General features: G+C 48.1%; 8 protein-coding genes across 8 annotated transcripts; 2 read left to right on the plus strand and 6 right to left on the minus strand.

The window, feature by feature from the left end:
- The first annotated feature begins 19 nt into the window (after positions 1-19).
- Positions 20-3,020, plus strand: ONS95_004405 (uncharacterized protein). The gene is made up of 3 exons (XM_058497765.1): positions 20-42; positions 118-2,116; positions 2,167-3,020. Exons 2-3 carry the CDS (start codon positions 247-249, stop codon positions 2,676-2,678), a joined length of 2,382 nt encoding a protein of 793 aa, XP_058352493.1. The 5' UTR covers positions 20-42; positions 118-246; the 3' UTR covers positions 2,679-3,020.
- A 605-nt stretch (positions 3,021-3,625) lies between these two features.
- On the plus strand, positions 3,626-4,059 carry ONS95_004406 (uncharacterized protein; the record flags this gene model as incomplete). The annotated part of the gene is made up of 2 exons (XM_058497766.1): positions 3,626-3,654; positions 3,711-4,059. The coding sequence occupies 2 exons, from the start codon at positions 3,626-3,628 to the stop codon at positions 4,057-4,059; spliced, it is 378 nt and encodes a 125-aa protein (XP_058352494.1).
- Positions 4,060-4,308: 249 nt separating this feature from the next.
- KATG2 (Catalase-peroxidase 2) lies at positions 4,309-7,695 on the minus strand. The gene is made up of 8 exons (XM_058497767.1): positions 7,035-7,695; positions 6,809-6,963; positions 6,234-6,738; positions 6,011-6,123; positions 5,867-5,897; positions 5,572-5,811; positions 5,157-5,479; positions 4,309-5,093 (listed from the first exon to the last, which is right to left on the minus strand). The coding sequence occupies exons 1-8, from the start codon at positions 7,324-7,326 to the stop codon at positions 4,425-4,427; spliced, it is 2,328 nt and encodes a 775-aa protein (XP_058352495.1). The 5' UTR covers positions 7,327-7,695; the 3' UTR covers positions 4,309-4,424.
- A 4,644-nt stretch (positions 7,696-12,339) lies between these two features.
- ONS95_004408 (uncharacterized protein) lies at positions 12,340-15,978 on the minus strand. The gene is made up of 2 exons (XM_058497768.1): positions 14,169-15,978; positions 12,340-14,122 (listed from the first exon to the last, which is right to left on the minus strand). The coding sequence occupies exons 1-2, from the start codon at positions 14,881-14,883 to the stop codon at positions 13,194-13,196; spliced, it is 1,644 nt and encodes a 547-aa protein (XP_058352496.1). The 5' UTR covers positions 14,884-15,978; the 3' UTR covers positions 12,340-13,193.
- A 2,180-nt stretch (positions 15,979-18,158) lies between these two features.
- On the minus strand, positions 18,159-19,403 carry ONS95_004409 (uncharacterized protein; the record flags this gene model as incomplete). Its single annotated transcript, XM_058497769.1, has 4 exons — positions 18,159-18,814; positions 18,865-18,993; positions 19,046-19,099; positions 19,148-19,403. The coding sequence occupies 4 exons, from the start codon at positions 19,401-19,403 to the stop codon at positions 18,159-18,161; spliced, it is 1,095 nt and encodes a 364-aa protein (XP_058352497.1).
- A 1,784-nt stretch (positions 19,404-21,187) lies between these two features.
- Positions 21,188-22,945, minus strand: ONS95_004410 (uncharacterized protein; the record flags this gene model as incomplete). Its single annotated transcript, XM_058497770.1, has 7 exons — positions 21,188-21,200; positions 21,251-21,446; positions 21,504-21,928; positions 21,977-22,275; positions 22,328-22,500; positions 22,552-22,858; positions 22,937-22,945. 7 exons carry the CDS (start codon positions 22,943-22,945, stop codon positions 21,188-21,190), a joined length of 1,422 nt encoding a protein of 473 aa, XP_058352498.1.
- Positions 22,946-23,627: 682 nt separating this feature from the next.
- On the minus strand, positions 23,628-25,181 carry ONS95_004411 (uncharacterized protein). The gene has a single exon (XM_058497771.1). The coding sequence runs from the start codon at positions 25,140-25,142 to the stop codon at positions 24,054-24,056; it is 1,089 nt and encodes a 362-aa protein (XP_058352499.1). The 5' UTR covers positions 25,143-25,181; the 3' UTR covers positions 23,628-24,053.
- A 774-nt stretch (positions 25,182-25,955) lies between these two features.
- Positions 25,956-26,618, minus strand: ONS95_004412 (uncharacterized protein; the record flags this gene model as incomplete). The annotated part of the gene is made up of 1 exon (XM_058497772.1): positions 25,956-26,618. The coding sequence occupies one exon, from the start codon at positions 26,616-26,618 to the stop codon at positions 25,956-25,958; it is 663 nt and encodes a 220-aa protein (XP_058352500.1).
- Between the last annotated feature and the right edge of the window lie 420 nt (positions 26,619-27,038).

The following is a 27,038-nucleotide window of genomic DNA, read 5'->3' on the forward strand; positions in this document are numbered from 1 at the left end:
TGTTCAGGGTCAAGGATAATGTAGAGTTACAGTAAAGTTACAGTACGAAGGGTACTGCCCTGCTGCTGCAAGCAAGGCTGAGCCGAGAAATCATTTTGGCTGAATCTTAGCGAATAGGGAATCAACCTTTATGACAACGACCTTTCTCCCATCGACCTTACTCCCATCGACCTCAACATTCCATCGCAAACCCAATAAGGCCCCAATGAAGCAATCCTAGACACTCCAACAAAGACATTTTCAGTAATGGCGCCACCGCCCCCGTCCACAAGAGATGCCTCCCTCCTCTCCCCATCTCACTACGACGACGACGCCTCCAGCCTCCACAGCGAACGCAGCGACCAAGAAACGGACAGCGAAGACGATGAAGTCCTCCTCGGCGCACGCACTTCTGCCGATATCCGCGCTCACGATAGAAACGTATTACTAGAAGAAGAAGAACGCGATAAATTGCTCGAAGATAGTAGACGAAGGGGGAGACGAGGAAGCGCTCTCGCTGCGATACGGAATCCGCTGAAGGGACTGGGATTGTTCTCGAAGAGTTACGCGGAATTGCCGTTGGTGGGAGCGGACTCGAGATCAGGATCAATTGGTGCTACGAAGGAAATGCAGGAAGTTGGGTTGGCCGGGAGTTCAGAGAAGCAGGTGAAGAGGAAAAGGAGGAGGGAGAGGAGGAGGGAGAAGAAGAAGAGGTTATTGGGCGAGGCAGAAAGGGGTGAGGATGGAGCACTGATGTATGAGATGGAGGAGGGCGGATTGAAGGAGGGAAGCATAACGGGTGCGAGCAGCGAGACGGAGGGGAGTGATGAGATCGACCGACGGGGGCTGCGGGGGCTACATGACGATAAAGTGAAGAGGAGGAGGAGCTGGCGGAGATGGTGTTTCATCCATCTACTGATTGCAGTTGGATTTTCTATATTGGTCCTGGGCGCATGGAAGCTCTCGCTACATCGGAAAAGTGCTATACCAGTACAAGCAATGCTTAGCAATGGCTCAGCGTTATTTGCGCCAACGACCGTTTTGATAAGCCTGGATGGATTCCGGGCGGATTTCTTGAAGAGGGGAATTACACCGAGGCTCACTTCCTTCATCGAGGAGGGCGTGTCGCCGATATATATGAACCCCAGCTTTCCTTCGGTCACATTCCCAAATCACTATACTCTGGTCACAGGTCTTTATCCCGAATCGCATGGTATTGTTGGGAATACGTTCTGGGATGCAGATCTGAAGGAAGAATTCTTCTATACGAATCCAAATGCAATGCAGCCCAAGTGGTGGGGTGGAGAACCTTTATGGGTGACAGCTGAGAATCAGGGCATCAGGACTGCTATTCACATGTGGCCTGGCAGTGAAGCGCATATCATGGATATTGCCCCTGCATTTTTGGACAAGTACAATGGACAAGAGCCATTGAGTAACAAAGTCAGCAGGATTTTGGAGTTACTGGATAAGCCTGGAATGGAGAACCAATTGGCCGAAGTTGTGAGCATGAGACCACAGCTCATTGCTGCTTATGTCCCTAATGTTGACTCTGACGGACACCGATATGGACCAAACAGTACCGAAATTCGGGTCACGATCAACGATGTTGATACCATGCTGGATCACTTGTTCAAAGGGTTGGAAACAAGAAATTTAACGAGCATTGTCAACGTCGTGGTAGTTTCGGATCACGGCATGGCTACTACTGACATCTCACGCCTAATCCAACTGGAGGATCTTATTGACACCAGCCTGATCGAACATACAGACGGATGGCCATTGTACGGTCTCCGCCCAAAGAATCCCGCTGATCTTCATCCTCTTTACGACAGGCTCTTAAAACAAACAGCAACTAACCCTGGATTCGAGGTCTTTCTAAGAGACAAGACCATGCCTGAGAGATATCACTTCTCCAAAAACGAACGCATTGCTCCCCTTTGGATCGTTCCTAAAACCGGCTGGGCGATTGTCACGAAAGAAGAATTCAATGTAGCAGATGGGCTCGAAAAGGGGCTTACTTACAGCCCCCGGGGCTTGCATGGCTATGATCATGAGCATCCTCTGATGAGAGCTATCTTCATTGCAAGAGGGCCAGCCTTCCCTCATGCGCCTAACAGTCGTGTTGAGCCATTTCGTAAGTTCGGGCTGGTTGTGCATTCAAAGAGTGTAGCTAACAGTCTCCAGAAAATATTGAAGTTTACAACATTGTCTGCGACTCTTTGAACATTGTTCCGAAACCAAACAATGGCACGATTCGACTCCCTTTCAAAGTCGTGGGAATCCACTCTCCTGATACAGCTCTGGACGAGCCGAATGACCCTGAACAAGCAGCCAGCCAGGTCGCCAGCCCAGCTTCAGAAGCCGTGACTCCCCTCTCAACGAGTTCTTCAGCGCCAACCGCCTCATCCGTATCAACATCCGTGATTCCCGAACCCGCGCCTGATGCCGTGATATCCATCTCACCTATCGAAGCCTCTTCCGCTGCCGACCCCGAGGAACTGTCTCCCGCGCTCGTCGGGGTCGATCCACCTGAGCCTGAACCTACCAGGCCAGTCGTGTCTGATGAAAGTGAGATGACACCAGAAGAGAAGACTTTCTGGGAATGGTTCAAGTCAAAGCTGGATAAGGTGAAGGGGTGGTTTGGGGAGCTGGTTAAGCCTGAGGAAGATGCAGAAAAACAGGGGAGGGCGGCGTAGAATGTACGAGGATAGGTGTATGATATTTGATAGGCTAGATTCCGGTTTTGGTGGACTTGGCGTTTGGATTTTGGAGTCTGGGTCTGGGCTTGTTTTTTTGGGAGTCCTTCTAACATTTGATTCCCCATATTAGTAGATATTCTTTCTTTTGCTTCAATGCCATGGATGAGCTTGTTGCTTATCCTTTTACCATCCATGATGAAGTTAGGCTATCCCCCTCCACTGCCGTATCAAACACACCTGTAGCGAGACCCTGTAACTAAGCGAAGAGCGCTAAGTTTCGTTGTCGTCCAGGCAGCCTTAGCGCCTGGCTTCAGCGCTTGGCGTCAGCGCTGTGCCCTGGAAAAGTCTGTTTTCACCAGTTGAGGGGATACACCGCTCTTACTAAGGTGAAAGTATTTCCACAATTGTTTTACGATTATGTGTAGGGTCCGAGAAATGCGACTTGTGCCCAGCCAGCTCTCACCACTCGATCGCAATGCGATTAGGGAACCGAATTTTGGCTCAGAGGGACAGGTGACAACTTTCCTGGGCTTACAGCAGCCAAGATTGATCAAAAATCTTCTCAACAGCACTGAGCTCGGATAAGACTTCTATCTGGTACTGAACTTTGGTTAATAGGACTGGGCATCTGAAGGGTGGTGGGCGAAGGAGAACCAGTTTGTTTTCATTCGCTTAATTAACTATAGCGCCAAGCCAACTACAAATCGCTCGTTAGCTAACATACTTTAGGAAGTTCCGGCCACTTACTTTACCATGGTTGAGCGAATGTACCGAGACAGATGGCATTGGCACACGTAGAGCGGACTTCATTGTGTTCTGGAACTTCTGGGCAAACATTCAATGTGACATCACGTCACCTTCACATCCGCTCATACAGAATTATAACAACATGATCAACGCCCACTCTTCACATCGAAAAACTGCCATAACTTAATCATACAAAGATGGAGAAACAAACTTACACGAGGGAGGAGTACGTCCACCATATTGTGACCCCTTGTCACGAAGTCGTCACTAACAGCAGCCTAGGTTCCTCCTCCAACAACAATACTACATGTACAGCAAGCGACGAGTAATCTTGTTCTCGGTTGCTCTCACCTTGACGGTCGTCCTTCTTGTCGTCTTAATCTACAGCGCCCTCGAAACCCGTATCAAAAGACATCGAGTCAGTAATACCACTGGCGGACAGCTCTACCAACTCGAACATCGTAACCTGTACATACGACAGAATGGGACGCTAGCAAGATTGGTTCCGGAATCTGAAATAGGCACTTTGAGTAGAAGGTGGAGCTGGTGGTCGAAGAGACGGAGCATAAACTCGGTGGTTCTGCAGGAGGAGGGCATTGCTCCGATCCAGAGACAGGAGGAGGGGCGATGAGTTAAGGAATATGTCTTCTGCGGCCCGTGAGCCTGTGGTAGAAGACGGAGGAGAAAGAGATATCACTGACAGACGATTGGATGCGAGAAACTGGAGAGGGACTTAAGAATGCCGCGCTGCGCTGCATCGTGTCAATACACAATATTGAATAATCATTTTGTCGCATCCAATTCACACGATTGCCATTGCAGATTCCCCCAGCCTTTGAAATTAGCTCTCATACTCACGCTCACTGTTCAGTCGGAACATTCTCCTTCAAAATTGTTTTGATTGATTTAATCTATATACAAGAATAGAATAGCCAAAGTTCATCAGCCCAGCTTCTTTCTTAAGCCACGTCTATCCTCATGACAGGTTCACTGTATTCAATGCTTGACATCGAATCTATCCAGGTTCATAACCTTGATCCAAGCAGCAGCAAAGTCTTTTACCAGTTGCTCTGCACCACCTGCCTCTGAGTACACTTCAGCAATGGCCCTCAGCTCAGCGTGCGAGCCAAAGACCAAATCAGCGCGGGTGGCTTTCCACTTTTGCGCACCAGTTTTGCGATCTTTACCGGTGAACAGCTCACCAGTAGGGTCAGCAGTCCAAACGGTGTGCATATCGAGCAAATTGACGAAGAAATCGTTTGTAAGAACTCCTGGCTTGGAAGTGAGGATGCCGTTGGAAGACCCATCGTAGTTTGCATTGAGAGCACGTAGACCTCCTACGAGGGCTGTCATCTCTGGAGCGGTCAGAGTGAGTTGTTGAGCTTTGTCAACGAGGAGCTCTTCCGTGCGGGCAAGAGACCAGCCTGTGGTGTTTCGGTAGTTGCGGAAGCCGTCAGCCTGAGGGCGAAGATTCTCGAAACTCGCGATATCGGTGTCGGCTTGAGTGGCATCAGTGCGACCAACTATGAATTGACAATAGACATATATGCCGGCATCTGATGCAGCTTTCTCGACCGCTGCATTTCCGCCTAGAACGATTAGATCTGCCAAGGAGACTTGCTTTCCGCTGTTGCGAGCATTGAAGTCAGACTTGATTGAGTTCAGCTGCATCGAGCAATTAGTATGGGTATGTTTGTAAACTCAAAATAAATTTTGGTGAAGACTTACAGCAGAAAGTACGGTGCGAAGCTGTTTAGGGTTGTTGACTGGCCAAGAGACTTGGGGTTCCAAGGCAATACGTGCGCCATTAGCTCCTCCACGCTTGTCTCCTCCGCGGAACGTCGAGGCAGATGCCCAAGCGACAGAAACCATGTTTGATACAGTAATTCCAGGAGTAGAAAGAATTCGCTTCTTCAGGTTGTACTGATCTTCGGCTGTGGTGAACGCGTAGTTGGCCTTTGGGAGGGGATCTTGCCAGATGAACTGTTGCTTCGGAATTTCTGGGCCTAAATACCGACTGAGTGGTCCCATATCTCTGTGAGTGAGTTTGACTGTTGTAGAAGGGGTCAGTCCAACTTTTCGCAGGGAACGAAATATTCTAAGATAGAGAGAACCAGAGGTGTGGAAGCGAATCGGAACTTACACCAAGCTGCCGCAAAAGCATGCGTAAAGCCTTCAAAGTCTTTGACCCAGGATTTCGCAATAGGCCCATAAATAGGATCATCGCGCAACGCGAGATCGCTGACGAGCATTGTCGCGCGACGGAATCCGCCTCCGAAGGGATTCGGATAATCGGCGGTCCCATTCAATGCTTCAAACTGATGTGCTCCAGCAGGACTTTTCGTTGGTGACCAAGTATTGCCGAACAAGCTGTTTAAGAAGCCTTGAAGTGACCAAGTCAGCAATCAATGTGGTCTTGCGTGGGAGGTAGTGCTTACTGTTACCCCATTTGGTGGGAGTCTTGGACCACTTTTGAGCAGTTAGCACTACGTTTCAATTCTTGTCGGGACTTTTGTGCATCTACCAGCACGATACTTGGAATCTATACTATAGGACTGAAGGAAGCGAGAGATTGAGCTTACGATGACTTCTAAGCCACTGGTAATAGCATCCGGTCCAGATCCGGTACCAGCAGGGTTCGCCCAACCGAAATCCTGCGCTGCCATATCTGCTGCTGCTGGGGGAGGTCCCGTAACTAAGAGAGATAAGATTTCAGTATTAAAATTCAATTGGGTTGAGATTTATGCCGATGGTGGGCGAAACAAAGAGTTTGGGAAAAGAAGCCAAATGGAAGTGAAAAATTACCTGCACTTGATGCACCATGCGTTTTACCAAAAGCATGGCCTCCTGCAATAAGAGCCACGGTCTCTGAGTCATTCATTCCCATCCGACCAAACGTAGTTCTAATATCCAAAGCTGAAGCTTTGGAATCACCACTGGCATCTGGACCTTCAGGGTTGACGTAAATAAGTCCGTGATGAGCAGCAGCGAGAGGTTCCTGCAAGTGGCTTGCTCTTGCAACATAATCAGTGCTGCCATTATAGCGAATGTCGTTGCCCTTGGGGACAAAGGTAGTTTCGGCGCCCCAGAACACGCTCTCATCAGCTTGCCAGGTGTCTGGACGACCGGCAGCGAACCCGAGGACTGGGAATCCCATATCTTCCAGTGCAACATTTCCGGTGAGCAACATCAAATCGGCCCATGAGATTGAACGACCGTACTTCTGCTTGATGGGTAACAACAGTCGTCGAGCTTTGTCAAGATTCCCGTTATCTGGCCAACTGTTGAGTGGTGCGAAACGTTGTTGACCCTGTTAAATAACCGAAGTCAGCTCTCTTAATTAAACGATGCTTGTCTTGATTTCATAAGTTGATACGTACCATGCCTCCTCCACCACGTCCGTCATGAGCTCGGTAGGTTCCAGCGCTGTGCCATGCCATTCGAATGAAGAATGGACCATAGTGGCCGAAATCTGCTGGCCACCATGGTTGAGAATCCGTCATCAGCTTTTTAAGATCCGCCTTGAGCGCCTTGTCTTGGATATGTTAGTAAGAAATATTTAAATGCCAAGTACGGACACAAATATGTGAGAAGAAGTATGCTTACAATCGAGCTTTGCGAAAGCTGCGGCGTAGTCGAAGTTCCTGCCAAGCGGATTCTGCTCAGGTGAGAACTGACGAAGGACGTCAAGTTTTAGTTGACATGGAAACATGTCTCCGGTGCGCGAACCACCGCCTGCAGCATCACTGATTCGTGGACACTTGCCGAATGAATTGCTGAGAGTCTCGAGGGATGAAGCATCAGCTCGCTGACCAAGAAGATCTCGTTTGTTTATGGCGGCCATTGGACAGCCTTGGGCTGAGACCAATGGCAGCAGTAAGATCAATGATGACCACATGACTGCAGCTTACGCAACGAAAGTGAGAAAATATTGTTGGAAGCACGAAGCTGTTCAAGTTTCCGGACAATGTCGATATAGGGCTTTTTTTATTTTTTTGGCCGCTGCCATCGCAGTCTTTATAATCGCTCAACGGCGAAATAGACGATTGGAAATGTCAGCCAAGCCAGAAAACGTGGTGAGATTTTGACTTTGAAATAATCCTCCTGCATAGGTGACAGGCTTCTTCCAGAAGCGGAAATCACGTCGGAAGCGGCAGCGATATGCAGTGATGTGCATTTACAGTCGTACGATACCCTTTCTGAACCCCTGAGATCGGATGGATGGTGGATCTCGACGCCGGGGATGTCACATCTGCGCTAGCACGAGTGCAACCACATGGATGGCAAATCCCGAACTCAAACAAAACGCTACAAATCGGCGGGGAAATTAAGTGGAGGCTCTGAGAAGGAGAATGAAAACCTTGATCCTGACCTGATCCTGATGAATAGAAACAATCAAAGCGAGCCAATGGGTCCGCGGTTGAATTATATTCGCTTAACGGGGGGGTTTCCAGCTAGCCTCAGCTTGTCACGAAGCTCGCGAGGTCAACAGAAGACGGCGATATTTTGAACGCCTGTAAGAAGGCGTATCACATCAGCATGCGAGGACCTTTTTACTAAGTCGCCGTCACCAGATTCTACATAAGGCAGGAGCGAGTGAGCCAAGAGGATAAGCCAAGTGTCTGGCCGTCTAATAATAGACCAAATGCTTCCAGTGCCGAGCTTTATTGACAATGGAATGTTTGCCTTCCATCGCCCAACCAAAGGCAAGATATCCCTCAACGTGCCGAGGCCTATTCCCGATGTATGAGATTGCGTTGTTGCCGATAGCATCGTCACCCGTAGAACCCCCTCCCAATTTCTTCGTCTGCTCAATTACTGGGGTTTTGGGGACGGAAAGTGCCTATCCTTGCAGTAGCACAGCGCTTCGCACAGACAAAGCGTTGTAGCCAGCTCGGATCTGCACTTCTAAGCGAGCCTTGGTATCTTGAGATGCTTGGGATTTGAAATGCATGGGAGCCGAATCGTAACTTTGGTATTTATTTATAACCCAGGATGAGCGTTCTCATTTGAGATTTGTTATAATCATCAGAGTTGGCAAACCAAGTCCTTCGGAGTGAAGGTCCCGGCTTTCGGTCGGTTCTGAGTCCGCAAATCGTAGCTATGGTTGCGATCGTGGGCAGCGATGTGGGCAGCAAAGTGGGCAGCGATGCCCTGGTAATTAAGCTTAAAGTTAGAGTTCGTAAATAATCGTCGCAACGAAACGATGGCATTCCAAAGCCCAGACCATTACTGTACTATCGGCAGTTATTGTTTCTCCGCACGCTGCCTTAGTCTAGTGGCACATCGACCCCACCGCACATCAAAAATGTAAGTGAACATGATCCAGTCTGACACATCAATCGAGAGAAACATAATTTCTGGTTGGGAGCAGAAGTATTCGAGGATCACTTCGAGGTTCGAACACTATCGGCGACACCGAAACAAAGGCGGAGAATTCTACATAAGCAGCATAGCAAAGCATTGTTTCATTTTAAAAGAGTTCGGCACCACGAACGTAAATATATACCAACCTATGAAGCAAGTTTCTCTACTGTAGGTGACAGCGGACCGTTTCTCTGCAGCTGTTTGAGGCTCGGCACCCGCACCCGCACCGGCCCCTCCCTCACCTGCTCGGTGCTCACTCCCTCACCCCACATTGCCGAAATAACTTCATTAAAGGATTGGTAATGTTTTAACTGTGAGGAACTTGCCATGCGTAGGGTAAGACACTTTGACTTCATACAGTACGGAGTATTATCAAGGATCAAGTCTTGATATCAGGCGGGGTTCGCTTCCCTTCAATGACATCGTGGCTCAGCTCAGCGCAACAAGGCAATGACAAAGCCTGTACCAACAGCACTAGGTAGTCTTAGAAGTCTAAAATGTGACCTTATGACATCTCAAGAACCATCATGTATAATCCGAAAGCATCAAGAGCTTCTGCGATATCAAAACTTTGAAGTGACGCAGTCACCTTGCCAGCTTTATAGCACTTTAATCTCGCTTAATGAGCATCGGTTGTCGCGGAACAACTCAAGTACCTATTCTTTGTCACTTATAACTACCGAGGATTGTTTCCCTACAGGAACCCAGTAAGTACAGAAAGCCTTAGGAGACATCAGGCCTTAATGCGCTACTAGAATCTAATCCATACCCTGCCTGCCTGCCTGCCACCTTACTCCAAATCGACGAAGGATCTAAGTTAGCAACAGCAACGCAACTTGCCCAGTGGGAACCGATAATTGCATTGAAGCTGAATTTACACTAGACTCTTGTTCACCTCAATCCTAGCCACTTGGAGAGATTTTAAGGCGCAAGACTCGGTACGTAGCCAATACTTGTCAAGCCATCTAAATCGACCGACGTGAAGAGTATCCTTATTGCTAGATAACGTACTATTAACGGACCATTTAAGCGATTCCCTCTTAACTATGGACTTGAATTGCCTAGACTGAAACTGGGGAAATCTTGTCAAAGCTACATGTAGCTTGGAGTGACGACAAAAAAGAGTCTCAACCGCTCAGGTTTCTAACGGCAGCAACGTTGTCACTTGACAGTCATCCCCGTATACCAGGATCATCTCCTCATACTTTGCATGTCTTCCAAGTCCAAGCTTTGCTTATCTCAAAACATTGCCATCTACACTACTTCCGAAACGCAAGCCTCAAAGCATACCTCATCCGGGCCATCCCACATCTCGTATCTAGGAACTAAACTCAATCATACCTCCTACCCTTTCTCCCACTGACGTAGCATGTCTTTTCGAGCTGAGTAATTCAAGACTAATTATAGGGCACGTATGACTTTCATCGTACTTCTCTGCTCCAGCAACCAAAGAAACTTGCCATCCCGCATCAGGTTGAAATGTTTGTAATTCACACCGTCTTGATCTTTCGAGTAGTTTCACTAGGTCGTATTAGAATGTCTCATTTACCTTGGCCAGCTAGGGAATGAGACCTTAATAAAACCGTTTTGTTTTTTTTGTTTTATACCGTATTAAAACTTTTTTTTAAAACCTCGTTTTTTTATATATTTGCACTAGTACTTTTTAGGTGATATATATCTAATTATAGTATTAAAAAAAATTCATATTCTTTTTATTTCTATTATATTTTTATTAAAAATAATCTCTATTAAAGATTTATTAGTTATTTTAATTCTATAACTAGAAACTAAAATCTTTATATAAGAAGAATAATTATTTACTTATATACTTGTTTTTTTCTTAGTAAATCTGTCTAAAATAAGCTTAGTAACTTCTATTTTAGGTTAGTATATAATCACGTGAAAATGTATCCAAACACGTATTTTATCCTTAAAACACATCGATACGATACATGAAACCTGTTTTATTTGAATAATACGGTTTTTTTCCGGTCCCTATAGCGAGCTAGTCCTTCCAACGTCTGTCTACTCGTAGGCGGGGACCCGAATGTAAGCCCACCAGGAGGTACCCTCGAATCTTTCAAATCAGCAGACTTGACCAGTACCCCTCTATTAGCAGTACCGCCATGTATAACAAACCCAAAAAAGTGTCTGCTTACAAATTTTGAATTCTAGTAATTTGATAGTATGAAGGGGAGAGGAAGAATGCCGTGCAAGGGTTCTGAGGGATGATACAGAGACGACCCTCTGACGATATAGAGACGACTCCTCCCCACTTGACTAAGCTATGGAAATCGGCGGTGAGTGTCGAGCACAGTGTGTGTGTTCTATTACAAACGCCTGGTTAGGTAGTTAGTTTGCAACTGCGAGCCTGCGAGTAGTTGCAGCGTTAGGATTAGGGCTAGGATTAGGGCTTGGGATAGGTTTAGGTGTTAGAGTAGGAGTTAGTAGGATACCTTTGAAATTCAGGCTACTTAAGGAGGCAGATCAATTGCAACAATACCTTAGAGGCAAAGGCAGGTGCAAATGGACTGTCCCCGGACGGTCTTGGGACGATTCTCTGTGTAGGAACAGTTCTTGGGAAAAAACGTTCCTCAGACTGTCTTAGAACGGTTTCTTTACTTAAGAACAGTTCAGGACGATTTGAAATTGCTACCTAGATGCCTTGCACTTGAGGAGATTTTCATTTATCAAGGTGCCCCTCTTTAGCTACACCTAGTTGTACCTCACACGTTGACATTACAAAGTCAACTTTTCCTGAATCGATCGATTTAGATACTTTTAAGAACTAAAAGTAAAAGTTGATACTATACAAGAGGTACTAAGTATCCAATTGAAGTAGAGATAAATCAACTTTTATTCCCTTATTTGGAAGGAACAAAGGGGCTTTTACCTTAAAGGTGGAGTCCCTAAGAGAAGAACCGTTCTAAGACAGTCTGAGGAACGTTTCTATTCAGGGACAGTCCCCGTAAACAGAATCGCCCTAAGACCGTCAGGGGACGGTCCATTTGCACCTGCTTTTGCCTCTAAGGTAGATTCTGAGGATTCTGCCGCATTTAATGAGGGGGGGGGGGGGGGGGGGGGGTGGTTGTCTCTGTATCATCCCTCAGGGTTCTCCGAACCAAATGTACAACCCGGCCAATGTCGATGCCTGCTGGAAACTTGGCAGGGAAACTCGGATTAGATGCGACACCGAAAGCGAACATGAGATGATAACTACCAATAGAATGGCACCGATTTCAAAGATGAACTTATTGTTGACCCACGTGGTAGACTATCCAGTAAGCGACAGGACGTGCCTCCGCAAAATGAAGCGGACCTTCCCAGCAATGACTTTAAAGTTTTGTATCTTGATTTTATCTTGTGGCATTCAGGGGCAGACTTCCCCGGGCAGCGACTTTAAAGTTTCGTATCTTGATTTCATCTTGTGGCATTCAGGCAGATGTGGCTAGCGACGGCTGCCACTGAAAGGAAATTGGAAGAACATGAAAGACCTAGGTCGACGGACTGAAGTTGAAACACTCGCAATTTTATATCTTTTCGTCATTCATTCATAAATGCAGATATATGGAATCTATAGCCATTACACCCTTTCGTCCTTGCCACGAATCCGACCTACCAAACAACTGACAAAAATCGATCCAAATCGTGCCAGCCACCGGTACAACCAATCAATTCCGCTTCCTGCACTCCTCGTCGTTTTTCACCGACTCCACGTAAGCCAGTCCAAAACCAAAAAACTGTCCTCACCATTCCCTCCTCCTTGCACGCTCCAAATGCGATTCAAAAAGTCCATCTGTTACCCACTATACATGTTCTGCCGTATATGATCTGGGCCTGGGTACCCAAGTTGTGGAAAGCTCCCTTCATTCAGTGAAAAAGACCAAGCCAGAAAAGCTTTGAAATAGGTATCGGTATCGAGGTTGCAAGGAAGAGCTCAAGTAGATAAAAAGACGAGAAAATATCAACTAGAAGAGCTCGAGATCCCAGTGCGCGCTATGCAAGCAAGAAAACATCGGCATCATGCTGCCCTAGTCCGTTACTCGTGATTTCGTTAAAAGTACCGTAAATGTCTGTTCATGTTCATGTCCTGTAGTATCCGCCCATTGCCGAACTTACGTCCCTGTCTCATAACGCCATGGTGTATATGTCTGTCATGCTGTATCTGTGTATATTTACCAGCCACCTCGTCTCGGCGGCGGTCCTCGGTTGTCGTAAATGATTTCGCGCTCGATGATCCTCTCGTCTGAAAAGCCGGAGTCTCGCTCTCGTCGTCGTTCTCTGCGCTCCCATTCCTCTCTTTCCCGGTCTCGACGTTCCAGACGATCTCGCTCACGTTGAATTTCGCGGATGCGTTCCTGGCGTTCGCGACGGATGGTCTCGGAGAGAGATACCAATTCAAGGACATCCTCCTACATTTGGATTAGTACTTGTCAGTTGGATCTTGAGCGAGAAACTTACATAACGTAGATATTGAATGATGTAGTAGAAAAACTCCGTCTCTTCAAAATCATAGCCCATCTCCTCGATAGCTTCGCGAACCACAAGGTCCTTGGTGATCTCTGTCCAAAGATCGCCAACTCGTTGCTTGGGTGGAGCGCGTGGGAACCCGACTTGCTGGTTAGAAGTCTCTTCGATCCTCTCATACTCGCGTTCATAGGATCCACCACCACCTTGTCTTCGGCTCCGAGTTGAAATCTCGATTTCTAGCCCGCTGCTCTCTCGCCTCGGTTCATCCCTAATCTCCACTCGTTCGGTTCGATCGCTGATATGCTCTCTTTCACGCTCGCGCTCAGGAATGAACTTGCTTCTGCGGACTCCGTTGTACTTCTGCCAGGTAATTTCTTGACTTCCACCACCAACGCCATCCATTTTCACCCGCTCGGTTCCTGGGGGAACATCGACTATAGACCAGTCTTTTGTTGCACCATTGTAGGCTTCTCCAATGTAGGCACGTTCACTAGCTTTGCGAGCATAATAATCAGCCTCATCGTCGTCACCTCTGATATCAATGCGAGTCCTGCTTCTGCTTCTGTCTCGGTGTTCAGGTCTCGCACTGACACTGCGCCTGGCATGGATGTCGAGTCTGGTGTCCCGGACACGCAACTGATTTCGCTCTTGTTCATAAAGGTAACTATCATCGTGGTAATGTTCATGGCGCGGTGGTGGGGTCAACGAGCGGGCATTGGTTGTTTTTGTCGTCTTTGTCTTGATATCCACATCAGTATGCCCTCGGTGCGTGTGGATGTCAATATCGGTTTCTTTCATACGGTTCTCGGTTCGGCGGGGTGGTGGGGGCGGAGATGGGACTCGAGCAAGCTCAAAGCCTGTCAAATGTTAGTAAGACCATGTATAACATGAGCAGGTACGTACCATGATCAATGTGTCGATGGTGAGTGATTATCTCTTGGTGAATAGCAGGAGCGCGGATCTGTGGAGCAGGAGGGGGAGATGGAGATGGAGAGGGTGTCGGCTGTCTGATTTCTCGCTCTTCGAAATTTCGAATGCGGACTCGATCGATATGTGGTGATGGTGTTCGTGCCCTAATTTCCCTCTCCCTCTCAACGACCCTCTCGCGGACATGCACTGGCGATGGAGACCTCTCACGGAATCTCTCTCTTGTCTCGATGACTCTAGCCCGAAGCCTCTCTGGGGGAGGTGGTGACGGGTCTCGTCTCTCGACGATCCGCGTAGTTCTGACTCGCTCGGATTGCACTGGGGAAGGCGATCGTCGCTCTCGCTCTACAACTCGGGTTCGGACACGCTCGAGTTGTTGAGGTGGGCTTGGTGATCTCTCAATGACTCTCTCGCGGCTTTCGCGCACTATCCTCACTGGAGAAGGGGATCGGGGTCTTCGCTCAAAAGGTCTTGAGAACGTTTCTGTATCTCGCTCCCTCAGCACCATCGTTCCAGGTTCACCTCTGCCATAATCATCACGGAGGAAATCAGGTCGATTTCCTCGTTCTGGGCCACGCCTGCTGTAGATATCTGTCTCTTCATATTCTCGTTCTCGAGTCCGCACGGGAGGTGGTCCTTCACGGGAATAGTAATCGCGCTCCTCGTATACGGCATCACCACGTCGAGACATGACTCCTGATCGCTGCGGGTGTGCGAAGTGAGGTCTCGGCGGTCAGCAAGCAGATAGCAGATCGAATCGAAGAGGATTGAAGTCGTTGATGGGTCAACACCGGAGCAGCGAATGGGTTATGTAGCGATGAGGCTGCTCGGTTCAGCTCTTTTCGTATCTGCTCGTGGTGGGATGACGACTGTCGCAGTGGAGGGGTTGGGTTGGGTAGGAGTGGATTGGGTTGGCTCCCTGTCTCGCTCCTCTCTACTCGTCTGGCTGGCTGGCTGGATGCTCGTTGACTGGAAATGTGATTGAGGTAAGAATGGTGCGCTGTCACAGGTCGGGCGGCTTTGATTTCATGGGTCTTCTGGTGTGTCTTCTGCGTGAAACCTTCGACTCCGCAGGTTGCTGAGTGGTCCGCTACGCACCTGAGTCTGCAGGCATGTCCAACTTCAGGGTATTCTTACTCGGTCGCAGTGGGCGGGTGATGTCAGGATGCAGGACGAACGCGCTCAAGCCGGATGGAAAAGATCAAAAAGAGGGACGAGTAACTCAAATCCGGGACATTCGATATAGTATCGTGGTCTATAAAATATGAAATGGTCGGTAGTTCTGCAAAAACAAGAGATTCCAAGACGAAGGAGTTGTGCGGCCTGGGAGCGAGCGAGAGCGGCCCTGTGCCGTGACAGCGGCTGTTCCTGGTGGGCGAGGCAAAGGGGGCGGGCGAAGGCGAAGGAGGGGTCGGCTGGGAATAATCCTGGTGGATGCGGATGAGGGGAAAATAAGATGGCTGGAGTCTGATAAGATCACGTGGTAGGAATCTACCATCATCGACGTCCTTACCTACCTACGAGGAAGAATTACAGACCCGCAGGATGTAATTTTCGAGGGCACAACAGTCGAGTATCTTCGTTAGGGCTGAGCCGATGTCTTTAGGCATCAAAAAGCAAAGTGTTCCAGATGTGATTGCTCGTCCCGTCCCGCTCAACCGGTCCCAACTTTCGGGAATCATCCTGGCAGTGGAGGCAAAAATGGACGTACGTGGACGATGGGCACTTTGGGTAGCGACGACAAGATACCTGGTATCTTGTGTATGGTTGGCGGTAGGTACAGTCCAGCGTTTGTTTCCTTCTTTATTATTTTCTCGTAACTGCTTGACTTGACCTCGTAATTCTCATCCAGTCGCAAGCACATCTCATCACTTGTTGAGTTTGGTTATGTTCAGACTCAGAGGAAATACGGTCGAGATTGAGATCCAGATACAGTAGTTACTTAGTAGAAAGAGTCTGCTAAGATGAAGCCTTCCCCTTCATTTGTGATTGGGCATATTAGGCATTGCTGAGTCGCTGATCCGTCGCCAAATCTGGGGTAATCCCTTCAAGACTACTGACCGGGGGTGGCTGGTGACATGATCCTCTCACATTCAGTCAAAAGCTTAGAGCAGCATTATTCTAGGCTCTCATCGACCCCTCTGGCTTGTTTGAAGCACTTTCAGCGTGATAGGCACACCTTGAATATTGCTTCGCTCGCTTAGCACCGCCCATCTTACCTCTTGCGTCTGATGGAAGACTCACAAACAGCTCAAAATTTCAGTGGAAAATGAGTAGAGATAAGTCAATAGAGGCACCTGCATGGTGATTTCATCTGCACTCACATAGACCAATGAAATATCTAGATAGTGCTGATATCACATCACAGAGGAGACCATCTGGAGAACCTTCACCATGTCAACAGACAGCCTTTCTAAGCGAGCGCGAGGGCAGTTTGGAGGGGAGATACCTAGCTGAGTGTTGCAAACTACGTTTGAGCGCCCGCCACGAGCCGTTCAATGAGCTGGTGCAGTTCGAGGATCTGAGCCACTTTTGCTTCGAGAGATTTCAACAGCCGCGTTGAGAATATTGCTATTCCTAACGGCCATCTGACCCCGCGTTTGGAATTCTGTAGGATTGTTAGCTATAATATCGTGAAGTGGAGAACTTGTATACCAAGTCCCAATACAGGCTGTTTCGCAGTCACACCCAAGTCGACGAGGCAGGACGTGAGTTTCAATTCTCGTCATAGCAGGCTGACATGAGGAGACTGCGAGGTTGCGGACCATGTAAGTGGCAGAAGACCCGGGAATTGCCTAGATTCAGAAGATCTTTAATTCGCACTGCTGCATAATCATACCTTCCATTATGTGGTTCAACATACTGAAAAGCATCAGTACGTCCCAATAGTTAGATGCACTGTAATTCTTCCTTTTGAAGAATGGATTCAAGTGAGGATCTAAGGTTGGAGGTGGAAGAAGGTTCTTGTAGCTTGGCCGGTTCCCTTGCCCCCTCAAGTCAGTATTCGTTATCTTTCACGCGCAGAGTTCAGAACACCAATACACGAAGTCCAGCTTGCCTGTATGTAGGAAGCTCTCTAAAACTTTATGATATTCATAGCTGATCAAACAGTCCTCAAGCTTTGCGGTCTTCGTGTGGAGCTGACTCCCCTCACTTCCCTAGAAGATCACGATCCAGCACCTGAATGCCTGTGAAACTCTTGACACTTGGCCGGATGTGTGGGATCTCTTCAAGTAGCCAGCAGGGGCACGTAATCAATCCACTGACGAGTTTTTCCGAAAACCCAGTAGATGTTTGTCTCATACGGGGAACATGGATGCTACCTCCGAACCTCGTACTACTGCATAGATTCGCGAATAGCGGTCAGCATTTTAGGAGCATTGATGCAGCTCGACTCAGGTGGGGTCGAGCTTGTACGAATACTTGCAGTCTTCTTATGAAAAGTCGTTCTCGCTTGCGAAGTGACGGGGATATTAGAAGCAAAATCACATTAATATTATCTTTATGAGGGGTGGCAAAGAGTCAGGAGGATCCCGACCCATTTTCTCAAGCATCAGGTCGGCTTCTCCCGTTTGATCTGCTTAAATTGCCCTAAGGTTAGAATAAATTGCAGCACAATTTCTGTTGCGCCAGTGTCACAAGTCCAAGATCAATAGTGCTTTGCATGACTTCGTATGCCACCCAGGTACCACCGATACAATCCCTTGGTAGATATTCAGGGTACCAATGAGGCAACGTATAAATCGCATGAGCGGGTGTGTATAGGGAGCGGGCTAAAGAAGCCCTAAAACGAGTGAAGAAGGAAAGACATTGAAATGATTATAGCCGCAACCCGAAAAGCAAATCGACAACAGCTCGATCAAAGAAAACTATGGTCAACGAACAAATCGATAAACACGAAGAATGGAAATGGTCGGTCTGGGTCAAAAAGTACACCAGGGTTAAGTTAATCGTGCTTCCAGCAGCTCAGTCATCGTCGATGTTCCAGCCCCCAAACTCGTTGAGATGCATGGGGTTTCGATCATTCTCAGAGTTACCAGGAAAATAATCAGAGGTTGAACTTGTGAAATGGTCAATCGTTAGTGATGATGTAGTATGACCTCCCCAAGCAGTAGCTGCGATGTCTACCGCGCCTGACATCGGCTGCTGCAATGATGATCCTTGAATCGCAGGGTCGACGGAACCAGCTTGACCAAACTCCTTAGTCGTATTTACAGGTGTCTGGTAAACCATGCTGTTCTGAGAATAATTGGGCTGTGAGAACATCGAGATACCCAAAGCAGACTGCTCGAACTGTTGTTGTTGGTCGTGAATTGGTGCAGGAAATGCTTCAGATTGACGAACAGGTGACAACGAAAAATCTATCTGCCTATTTCGGAGCTGATTAGAGACCACGGGTGGTCCTTGTGGATGACTAGTCGCACCAACGCCATGTGAGCCACGGCTGGTAGGAATATATCCAAACGTATTTTGATGCTCGGTTGAGCCAAAGGGTGTGTTCACCGGACTCGTCCAAATTTGATTTTGCTGTAGAGTTTCTACATCGGATGTTTGTTGAATGGAAGAGGGCTGGATGAAGCTTCCTGCTGAATCCTGACCATGCTGCATGTTATTCTGAAACTCTGCAGTCGTGTCAGAATGTGGTTGGATGAACATCGGGACAGTAGCGGACCTGTATTTAGGAACAAGCTCCAGTCCCCGGTCTTCGTGATTTCTTCATGATTGTCTGAGTTTAGGGGATAGACAGCGTTGGTTAAGTCATCGTGATCCATGTCAACAGAGGAGCTATCTGCATCTGCTCCTGTGTACCAAAATTAACCACGGACACTAGCAAGACGGTTCGTGTTTCTCACCTTGAGGCTGCTCGTCTCTTTGAAGCCGTTGTTGCTTCGCGGAACCTTTGGATTCTAGATGCGGTTAGCGGAGACCAAACTCTTCAGCGGCCCACATCTTACTTCTGTGGCAACGGCATTTGCTTTGCCTGTAACTCCTCGCTTTGTGCTCCTCGTACAGATGGTTCCACAGTCTTTGGTCTCTTTTCGCGCTATAGCCACACCAAGGACACTTCTTGGGATCTTCGTGAAATTCTGACTTGTGCCTCTCCATGTCCTCGCGTCGATTAAAGAGTCTGTTGCATGCTCCAGACCCATAGTCACATTTGATCTTTTCGCTTTGAGCACCCAAATGCAAAGATGACGGCGAATTGCTCATTTTCTGTGAGATTGTCGGTTCTAGATCTGATCATCGAAAGAGCATCCGATGGCAGTCTTATACTCAAGCACAACCTTGAAAGTATTTACCCATAAGTAGTCCGAGACCACACAAGATAAGGACAAGTGGCTTTCCACTGCAGTCACTGATTTGGAGAACGAAATTGCCCTCGTTGGACTCCCATTTCTTCTTAGGCCGAGCGGGTTCGTCTTGCCGCTTCAATGCCACAGACAGTAAACATGTCGATATACTACGAGCCAACGGTCGTAGAGGACAATACTGTGCACTGACAGCTATGCGGATGAAAAAAAAAAGTTGCAAGGTTCTCGTAAGCCTTGAAAGAAGCTTGGATAGCAAGAAACCGGGATGCATGCGTACGACAAAACATGCCGCACCTTGCGTGGGGACAGCTTTTGAGAAGACGGTGAAGAGAAGGGAGACGACGTCTAACTAGAGGTTTGCGGCAGTTCGCCTAGCGATAAACAAAGCAGGAACTGTACGGTGCCGTCAAGTACTAGTGATGGCAAGAGTGAGGCTGTCGATAATCAATCATACTACTTGCTCTCTGGCAGGAAGCGACTTCAATATCCCATACGCCGCTTGACTGTCTTCTCGATCCCGCATTGTAAAAGAATGAGGCGGTCAAATTAATGGGTTCTCGCTGCGTGCTGGGGACTGTTCAGCACACTTGGTTGGGCAGATGCACCAGTGATGTTGCTGCCCAATCGTGATTCCTTGACCAACAGATTTTGGGACCTAGTTGTAAGAACATTCGCCCTGGCGCCAATGCAAGGTCATGGCATGGTAGGATGGAAATTGCCCTTCATACTTTGTAATTGAGATGGAGAATTAACAAAACTTTTCAATGGGTGCAGTTTTGATGTACTGGACGAAGATGAAGATGGGACAGAAAGTTTGGGCAACAGCTACCTTAAGATGAGGTGCTGCTGAGCTATCCGGATTGGGACTAGTGAATATCACTGCCCCTCGATTTCCTTCACGCCCTGAACTTCGCGGCCAAACATCCATCACCCTAGCTGTCCACTCCCTTCAATGGCAGAGTTCAAGAGAGGGTAAACGATGAGATGGGATTACACCACTCCTGCGACACGGCACCTCACATCGCGCGGAGCAGAGAGAAAGCCACCAAGTGCTTCGAAGGTTAATTGAAACGAATCCTAGACCTGACGACAGCTATGGGGTTACTTCCTGATGGCTTGGTTGGTTGGACAATTAGTCGTGCTGAATTTGCCAGTGGGGTGGAAGGGAATGCGTCATCATACAGAGATTGGCTGTATTTCAAACTCAGGGAAATGCCATTTCTCCTCTGCTTTACTACCTGGTCAATGGAATGTCTATTTCTCATCATCATAGCCGACATTGCCGGCATCTTGGTTGTTGGCGGGAGGCATCTATTTAAGGACCATGGTGGGTGGCTGGAGAGAATTCTGGGTCTGGTCTACCAGATGAAGTGGAGGAGAGCAAAAGAATGATTCCAGACAGACCCGAGATGGCACTCACCATCCAGTGCCATGTTACGACAACGGACATTTCCAGTCGATGAGGGATTATCTCATTGACAGTCGGATTGCCTTGCAAATACCACTTGGTGGCCAAGCTCCAGCTGGAAGTATCATTGGGGTGTCTACCGATGCTCAAAGTTCACACACGACTGAGCATTGCCTACATAAGAACAAGTATTCGCATTGTAGTTACTCTTTTCTTCGTTTTACTTTGGTCCATCGTCATGTTATCCAGCGCAATGCCTTCTGTCGTACTTTTTGTTACAGTTTCATGCTATTTGTATGTTAGATTATTCTTTGGAACAAGGTTCTTTCCTAACTCACTTGATCAGGACGGTCTTGGTCCTCAAATACGACTGCAGACCATATTTCCCCAATTCTTTTCCATTTCCGCTTTCTTTAAAGCCACCAAATGGCACTTGCAGACTTGGGAAATGAGGGGCATCTATTGAAACGGTACCAGAGTCAATCTTTGCAGCAACTCGTAGAGCACGGGTGATGTTTGATGTGTAGACGCTTGCTACACAGGGTATTAGCACCTCACACATTCCTACGTTGACGCAGCTGAACAACGTACCGGATAGACCAGTCACTGTGTCATTGGCCATCTGGATGGCTTCCTCCTCGATCTTGAACGTTACAATGCTCAAAACAGGTCCGAAAATTTCCTCATTGAAAACTTTTCCCTTGCGGTCGGGGTTTACAAATAAGGTCGGCTCGATGAAGAAACCCTTGTCGCCCTTTCGATTACCACCGACAACAGGGTCAGTGAACTTCTTACCTGGGTCGATGTATGACATGACGCGATTAAATTGTGCCTCATCGGCCATAGGACCATGCATGGAAGTTCCACCTTTGGGGTCAGCACCAAGACCAGAGGATGCGACTGCGAATCGTTCTTTTACCACCTCGATAAAGGCCGGAGCAATGGTTTCCTGGACCATCAATCGAGAGCCAGCAACGCAAACTTGGGCAGAGTTTGCGAAGAATCCATCTGCGGTACTAGGAGCTGTTACAATAATGATCCTCAACCAGGAATAAGAAACCTACGAGCCAACAGCGTTGGCAATATCAGCGTCATCGAACACCAAAGCCGGCGACTTTACTCCGAGCTCCAAGGTACAGGATTTCATGTTACTCTCCAAAGCCAACTTCTGGACCTTTCTTCCTGTCACGGTTGATCCGGTGAAACTGATCTTGGAAATTTTCATGTGCGAAGCGAGGAGTGCACCCGTTTTGCTGCCTCCGCTAATAAATTGAATAACTCCTGGCGGGAAACCGGCCTCGATGACCAAATTGCCCAAGGCTAGAGCACTCAAGGGCGACTTTTCAGAAGACTTGAAGATAAACTAGGGATAGATCAGAGATGCAGTACGGATGTCAAGGAGACATCGATCTCACCGTATTCCCTGCGGCCAAGGCTGGCGCTATCTTCCAGCCAACATAGAGGAGGGGGACATTCCAAGCCGCAATTCCAGCGCAGACACCAAGCGGTTCATGTCGGACAATTTTGTAAGTTCCATCATCTGCGGCAAATGATTCGCCTTCGATCTTGTCGGCCCAGCTAGCGTAATCTACTCGCTGTCAAGCCAGGCTTGGTGGCCGATCGGAACAAGAATTCCTACATCTAAAGGTTTGCGCTACTGCTGGGATCATTAAATGTCCCATGGCCAAAGGAGCACCCATAGTGACCATAACTAGCTCAGCCAGCTCCTGGAGGCTCGATTCGATCAGATCAGCGAATTTGAGCATGCATTTGGCACGCTGTGAGCCGGTGTATGTGCTCCATGGCCCAGACTTGAACGCCACTTCGGCAGCTGCTACGGCGAGGTCAACATCTTCTCCGCCGGCAACCTGAACCGCAGCGTCGATTTTGGATCCATCAAAGGGATTGGTGAGAGAGAGGGTCTCTGAATCTTTCGCAGAGACGTACTGTAGCTGTCAGCTCTGGGTATGATGGGTGGTAGTGCGACAGCAGTGAATGCAGTGAATGTAGGCTGATTAGCTTACTGACTTCATGGTTGATGAACAGTCTGGTTTCATAACTTGGAGAAACCATCTTGAATATTGGTGAATGGACTAGTGCACCAGAAACAATGGGATGATTGCCAGGACTGCAAAAGTCGACCTCAACGAAGCGCCTACCATCCTTTTATCAGAACGATGCCATTACCTTAGCTCTCTGTCAGCCAAGGTAAGTATGAGGGGATTGACGCGCTACTCAAGCATGCCTCGATCCAAGAGGCTTGACTTTCATGAGAGTCATAACATCCAAGTCTGACGGCTTACTCATGTGTCGTCCATGATTGGACACAACTGGTAACATGCTCGTGATGGACGGATCCCAAACTAGACCTTTTTGCAGTGTTAAGTAAATTCCGCTTTTCGAGCTGCGTCTGACTGTATTGGTCTTGCCACGCCAGTACCTCGGAGCGTGATAAGGTTGCGCAACTCTGTCGACACGGGTATGCATCAACGTCCGGCATAGCCGATAGCCTGACCCATATTTACGTCCAAGTAGCATTAACACCGCGACGATACCAGTGCAGGAAATATTTGTCCCAAGAGACCAATAAGACATCGGCTAATGAAAGTTTGCGGCAACTGCTGGCGCGTGGTCAATCAGTAATCTTTATGTCTGGCCACTGTCAGTAATCATTCCAGCGGCTGCTGCAGGTGGAACTGATTTGGTGTAATGTAGCACTTGTAATGCAAAGTCAATCCACAAATGACTCGTTGAATGCAAGCTACATACGTTTTGGCGAACTGATTACTACTGAGCTGCCGTGCAGTGGCAACATGCTCCGCTGTCTACTCATGAGGGTGAGAAATCTTGAACATTATACCGTGTAGGTTGTACTTTTTCCGCCGGAGACATTTTGCATAAGCTGACTTTACCAATAAAATACAGTTGTGAGAAATTGCATACTCATTGGCAAGTCTCAGCAGAATATCACTCGGAGGCTCTGAGCTTCATGAAGGAGAACCTTGAGTACAAAAATCTAGCTGAATTGACCATGTAGGCTTTATGTCCATCTCAACAGGCGTCATGCATCATTACAGCGTCCAAGCCTCTCCCCGAAAGCTTTGAAAAGGGAACTAGATGACAGGAATTCATAACGCGACATTAGAGTATGATAAGCAGACCTAGAACAACAGCCAGGGAACTCAAAAGTATGGTCTTCGCCATACCATCTAAAGCAGACTTTCGAATGTTACTCGAAGAATTGGCCGTCGTCGTCGGAATAAGCGTGATCGTTGTCGGCCGAGGGGTTCCAGCAGCCGTTCCCCGAGACGTTGTTACGGAAGGCGTGGTTCCAGGAGTCATACTCCTCGAATTTAAATCTAATATTGGAGCGTCGGTGTTGAACAACGGCTTGCCTGTATTCGCAGCACCGCTACCTCCGGACTTGATAACATCCCCAAGAGCTGTACAAAACCCCTCGAGACCTGAGAGAACTGGATAGTCGGTAGGCGAAGCAGTCTTGACGAACTCAGCGCAGGTTGATACGGGACTATCGAAGCCATTAGGGCTCCATACTGTGCTGCTATAACAGAGACATGTCGCCATTTGTTGTGGCAACAAACTTGTGAATCCTGGCGTTGCCGACTCGCAAAAGGTCAAGGCCGAGCCAACGATTGCGCAGGCCGGGTTCACACGTATTCCTATATCGCTGCTGGATGGAGAGGGAGTGATAACTGGAGGTGGTTGAGTTGGAGTTGGAGTTGGTTCTGGAGGAGTCGTTACGACAATTGGTGGAGTCGACGTTGTAGGCGTAGGGCTCGGAGTGACTGGTTGTGGTACGGGAGCTGGAACAGGTGTAGTTGTTCCAACACCTGGGACTATATTATTCGCACTCAAGATGTCTCCAACGTTCGTACAGATGCCTTCGTATGGTACGAGCCCAAGATAATCCACAGGATCCGCTGTTTGCGCCCATGATGCGCAAGTCTCGATTGCTCCATCGAAGAGCTGCGGAGCCCATGCTGTGTCGCTATAACACAGGCAAGGTGCTTTGCTTTCTGGACTCAAAGCTGTGAAGCCTGGACTCAAGATTTGGCAAGCGCTCAGAATCAGAACAACGTAAGAGCATTCATTTGGAATTGATGCTGTATTCTGCCGACCTATAACGGCAGCATGGTAGTCTTGAAAACCGGCATTGACATTAATAGCCAATAGTTGTAGTAAGCAGAGAAGAAATATCCGTGCCGCCATCTTCGAGGTCCCTTCAAAGTCTTCTGACTTTCTGGTTGTCGACAAAATTGGTGGATCAAAGAGCAGCTGAAGGCTCCTGATAAGATATCGACCTCCAACGAAGAGCCTCACCCGCTGAGAGCCTTGTCAAATGAAGCAATTCGTGGCTTAATGCCGAGTTAATTTTCAATAGAACAAGCTCTCCCGTCACCAAAGATCTCGCCTCCAAGTGGTCCCGGCATTGCAAAGGTATCCATGCCAAGAACCGAAAAGAGTTGCAAGAAAGCCACCTCTGAAAGGCCCTCAAAGTTTATTCGCTGCGGGTAGTGCCTACTTCCCGTAGCTGCAAAAGCTGTGGGTAGGAGCCTTGCCGATGATAGCAGTTTGCGGGTTAGTTTTCAGCCTTGCCGTTGGGAAAGTGTTTTGTATGGCTGTGGCTTGTAGGCACACTTTCAGCTCGAACTTTACAAATGGTCACGATGGCACAAAGCACCAAACCGTGCCAAGAGGTGTGGATATGGGGAGTTCCTAGTTACGATAATGAGTAAAGAACGAGCCGCAAAGAAATGCTTGTTGATGGGTTGAGTGATAAAAGATGTGAGCCAAAGTCCAGGCTGGGAACAACACAAAGGCAAAACACACAGCGAACATTCGTTATTTACTTTTAAACGGTCGCACGAAGAAATAGTAGCTGGACGCGAAGGAGGTTGCAACCTTGTTTATACGCTAGAAGTCCAGATCACCCAGCCTCTCCTTCTATCCTTACGCCTCGTTCACCATGAAACTCTCACGGTCGGGTAGGCTAGGCCACCCTCTGTGGTCTTGTGTCTCACTTCAGCATCCGGGACCAAACTTCGGCCAGTTACACACCATGCACCAAGTTTGTACACGATCTGGGCCAGAGTAAACAATTCTCACAACCTTGAAGCCAAAATAAGCGTAAACATCTCTGGCGTGTTCGTTTCCAGCAACACACCAAATCGGCACTCTCTCCTCCTCGGCTCTTTTTACATATGGTTCAATGATCGCCCTCACCGCACCTTTACTCGTTCTCAGCGGATCTCTCGCCATCAGCGTTAACTGCCAGCACTTCTGCTCTCCCAAACACTCGGTCCTCGCAGCTTCAATGTCTCGAATGAATCCCGAATATATGGGTCTCGTCAAAGCCAATTCCTCTAGTTCTTCCACGGTGTGATTCGGATGAACAGCTCCAGGAGGTTCCCAGCACGCTACAGCAGCAAAATTATCAGCCTCCACGATATGAGAACCAAGTCCGACTTTCGTCTCTATACGAAAGAGTGTTGCATCGTAGAGATCTTGGAGCTTAACTTTGGAAGCTGGCCCGACTCTTTCGGCTTGGAAGACCGAGTTTAGCGAGTCTGAGAAGGTCGCCCGGGAGCTGATGTCTGCCAGCTTATGGCGGTATTCCGGGCTGTTCGAGGACGTAATCTGAGGTCTTTGAGGAGTCTGAGACTTCCCTTCAGAAATCGGTCCCATGCTGGGTTGAATCGATGTGGGAATAAGGATGGTTTAGAGTTGGTGGATATGGTCAAGGCAAATTCAAGTAATTATCGACCTAAACTAATGGGGGAGTGATCTTAGCGCTCAAGACGATGGCTTCAGGATATTCAACTGTACTTCAACAAAGACAACTGTTCTTGGTAAGAAGCCTAACTTAGAGAAACGGTTTTGAAGAATCCATTTGGGGAATTATGAGTCATACATGTACGTGATACCCCACTAATGAAGACTGCCATATTCAATGTAGATGGCTTATTTCTAAACTCCCCTAGTTTACCTGGAGTCATGTAACTGTTGAACTTGACCCCTACGCTCCCTGTGCATCTTGCTGTTTAACATTGGTGGCCTTTCCAAGATCAAGGTGGATGGCAGTGTGTGTCACGTGTTGTTTTCTCG

The sequence above is a fragment of the Cadophora gregata genome (genome assembly GCF_030347475.1).
Source record: "Cadophora gregata isolate MNR1 chromosome Unknown scaffold_14, whole genome shotgun sequence".
In the NCBI taxonomy this organism is placed as follows: Eukaryota; Fungi; Ascomycota; class Leotiomycetes; order Helotiales; family Ploettnerulaceae; genus Cadophora; species Cadophora gregata.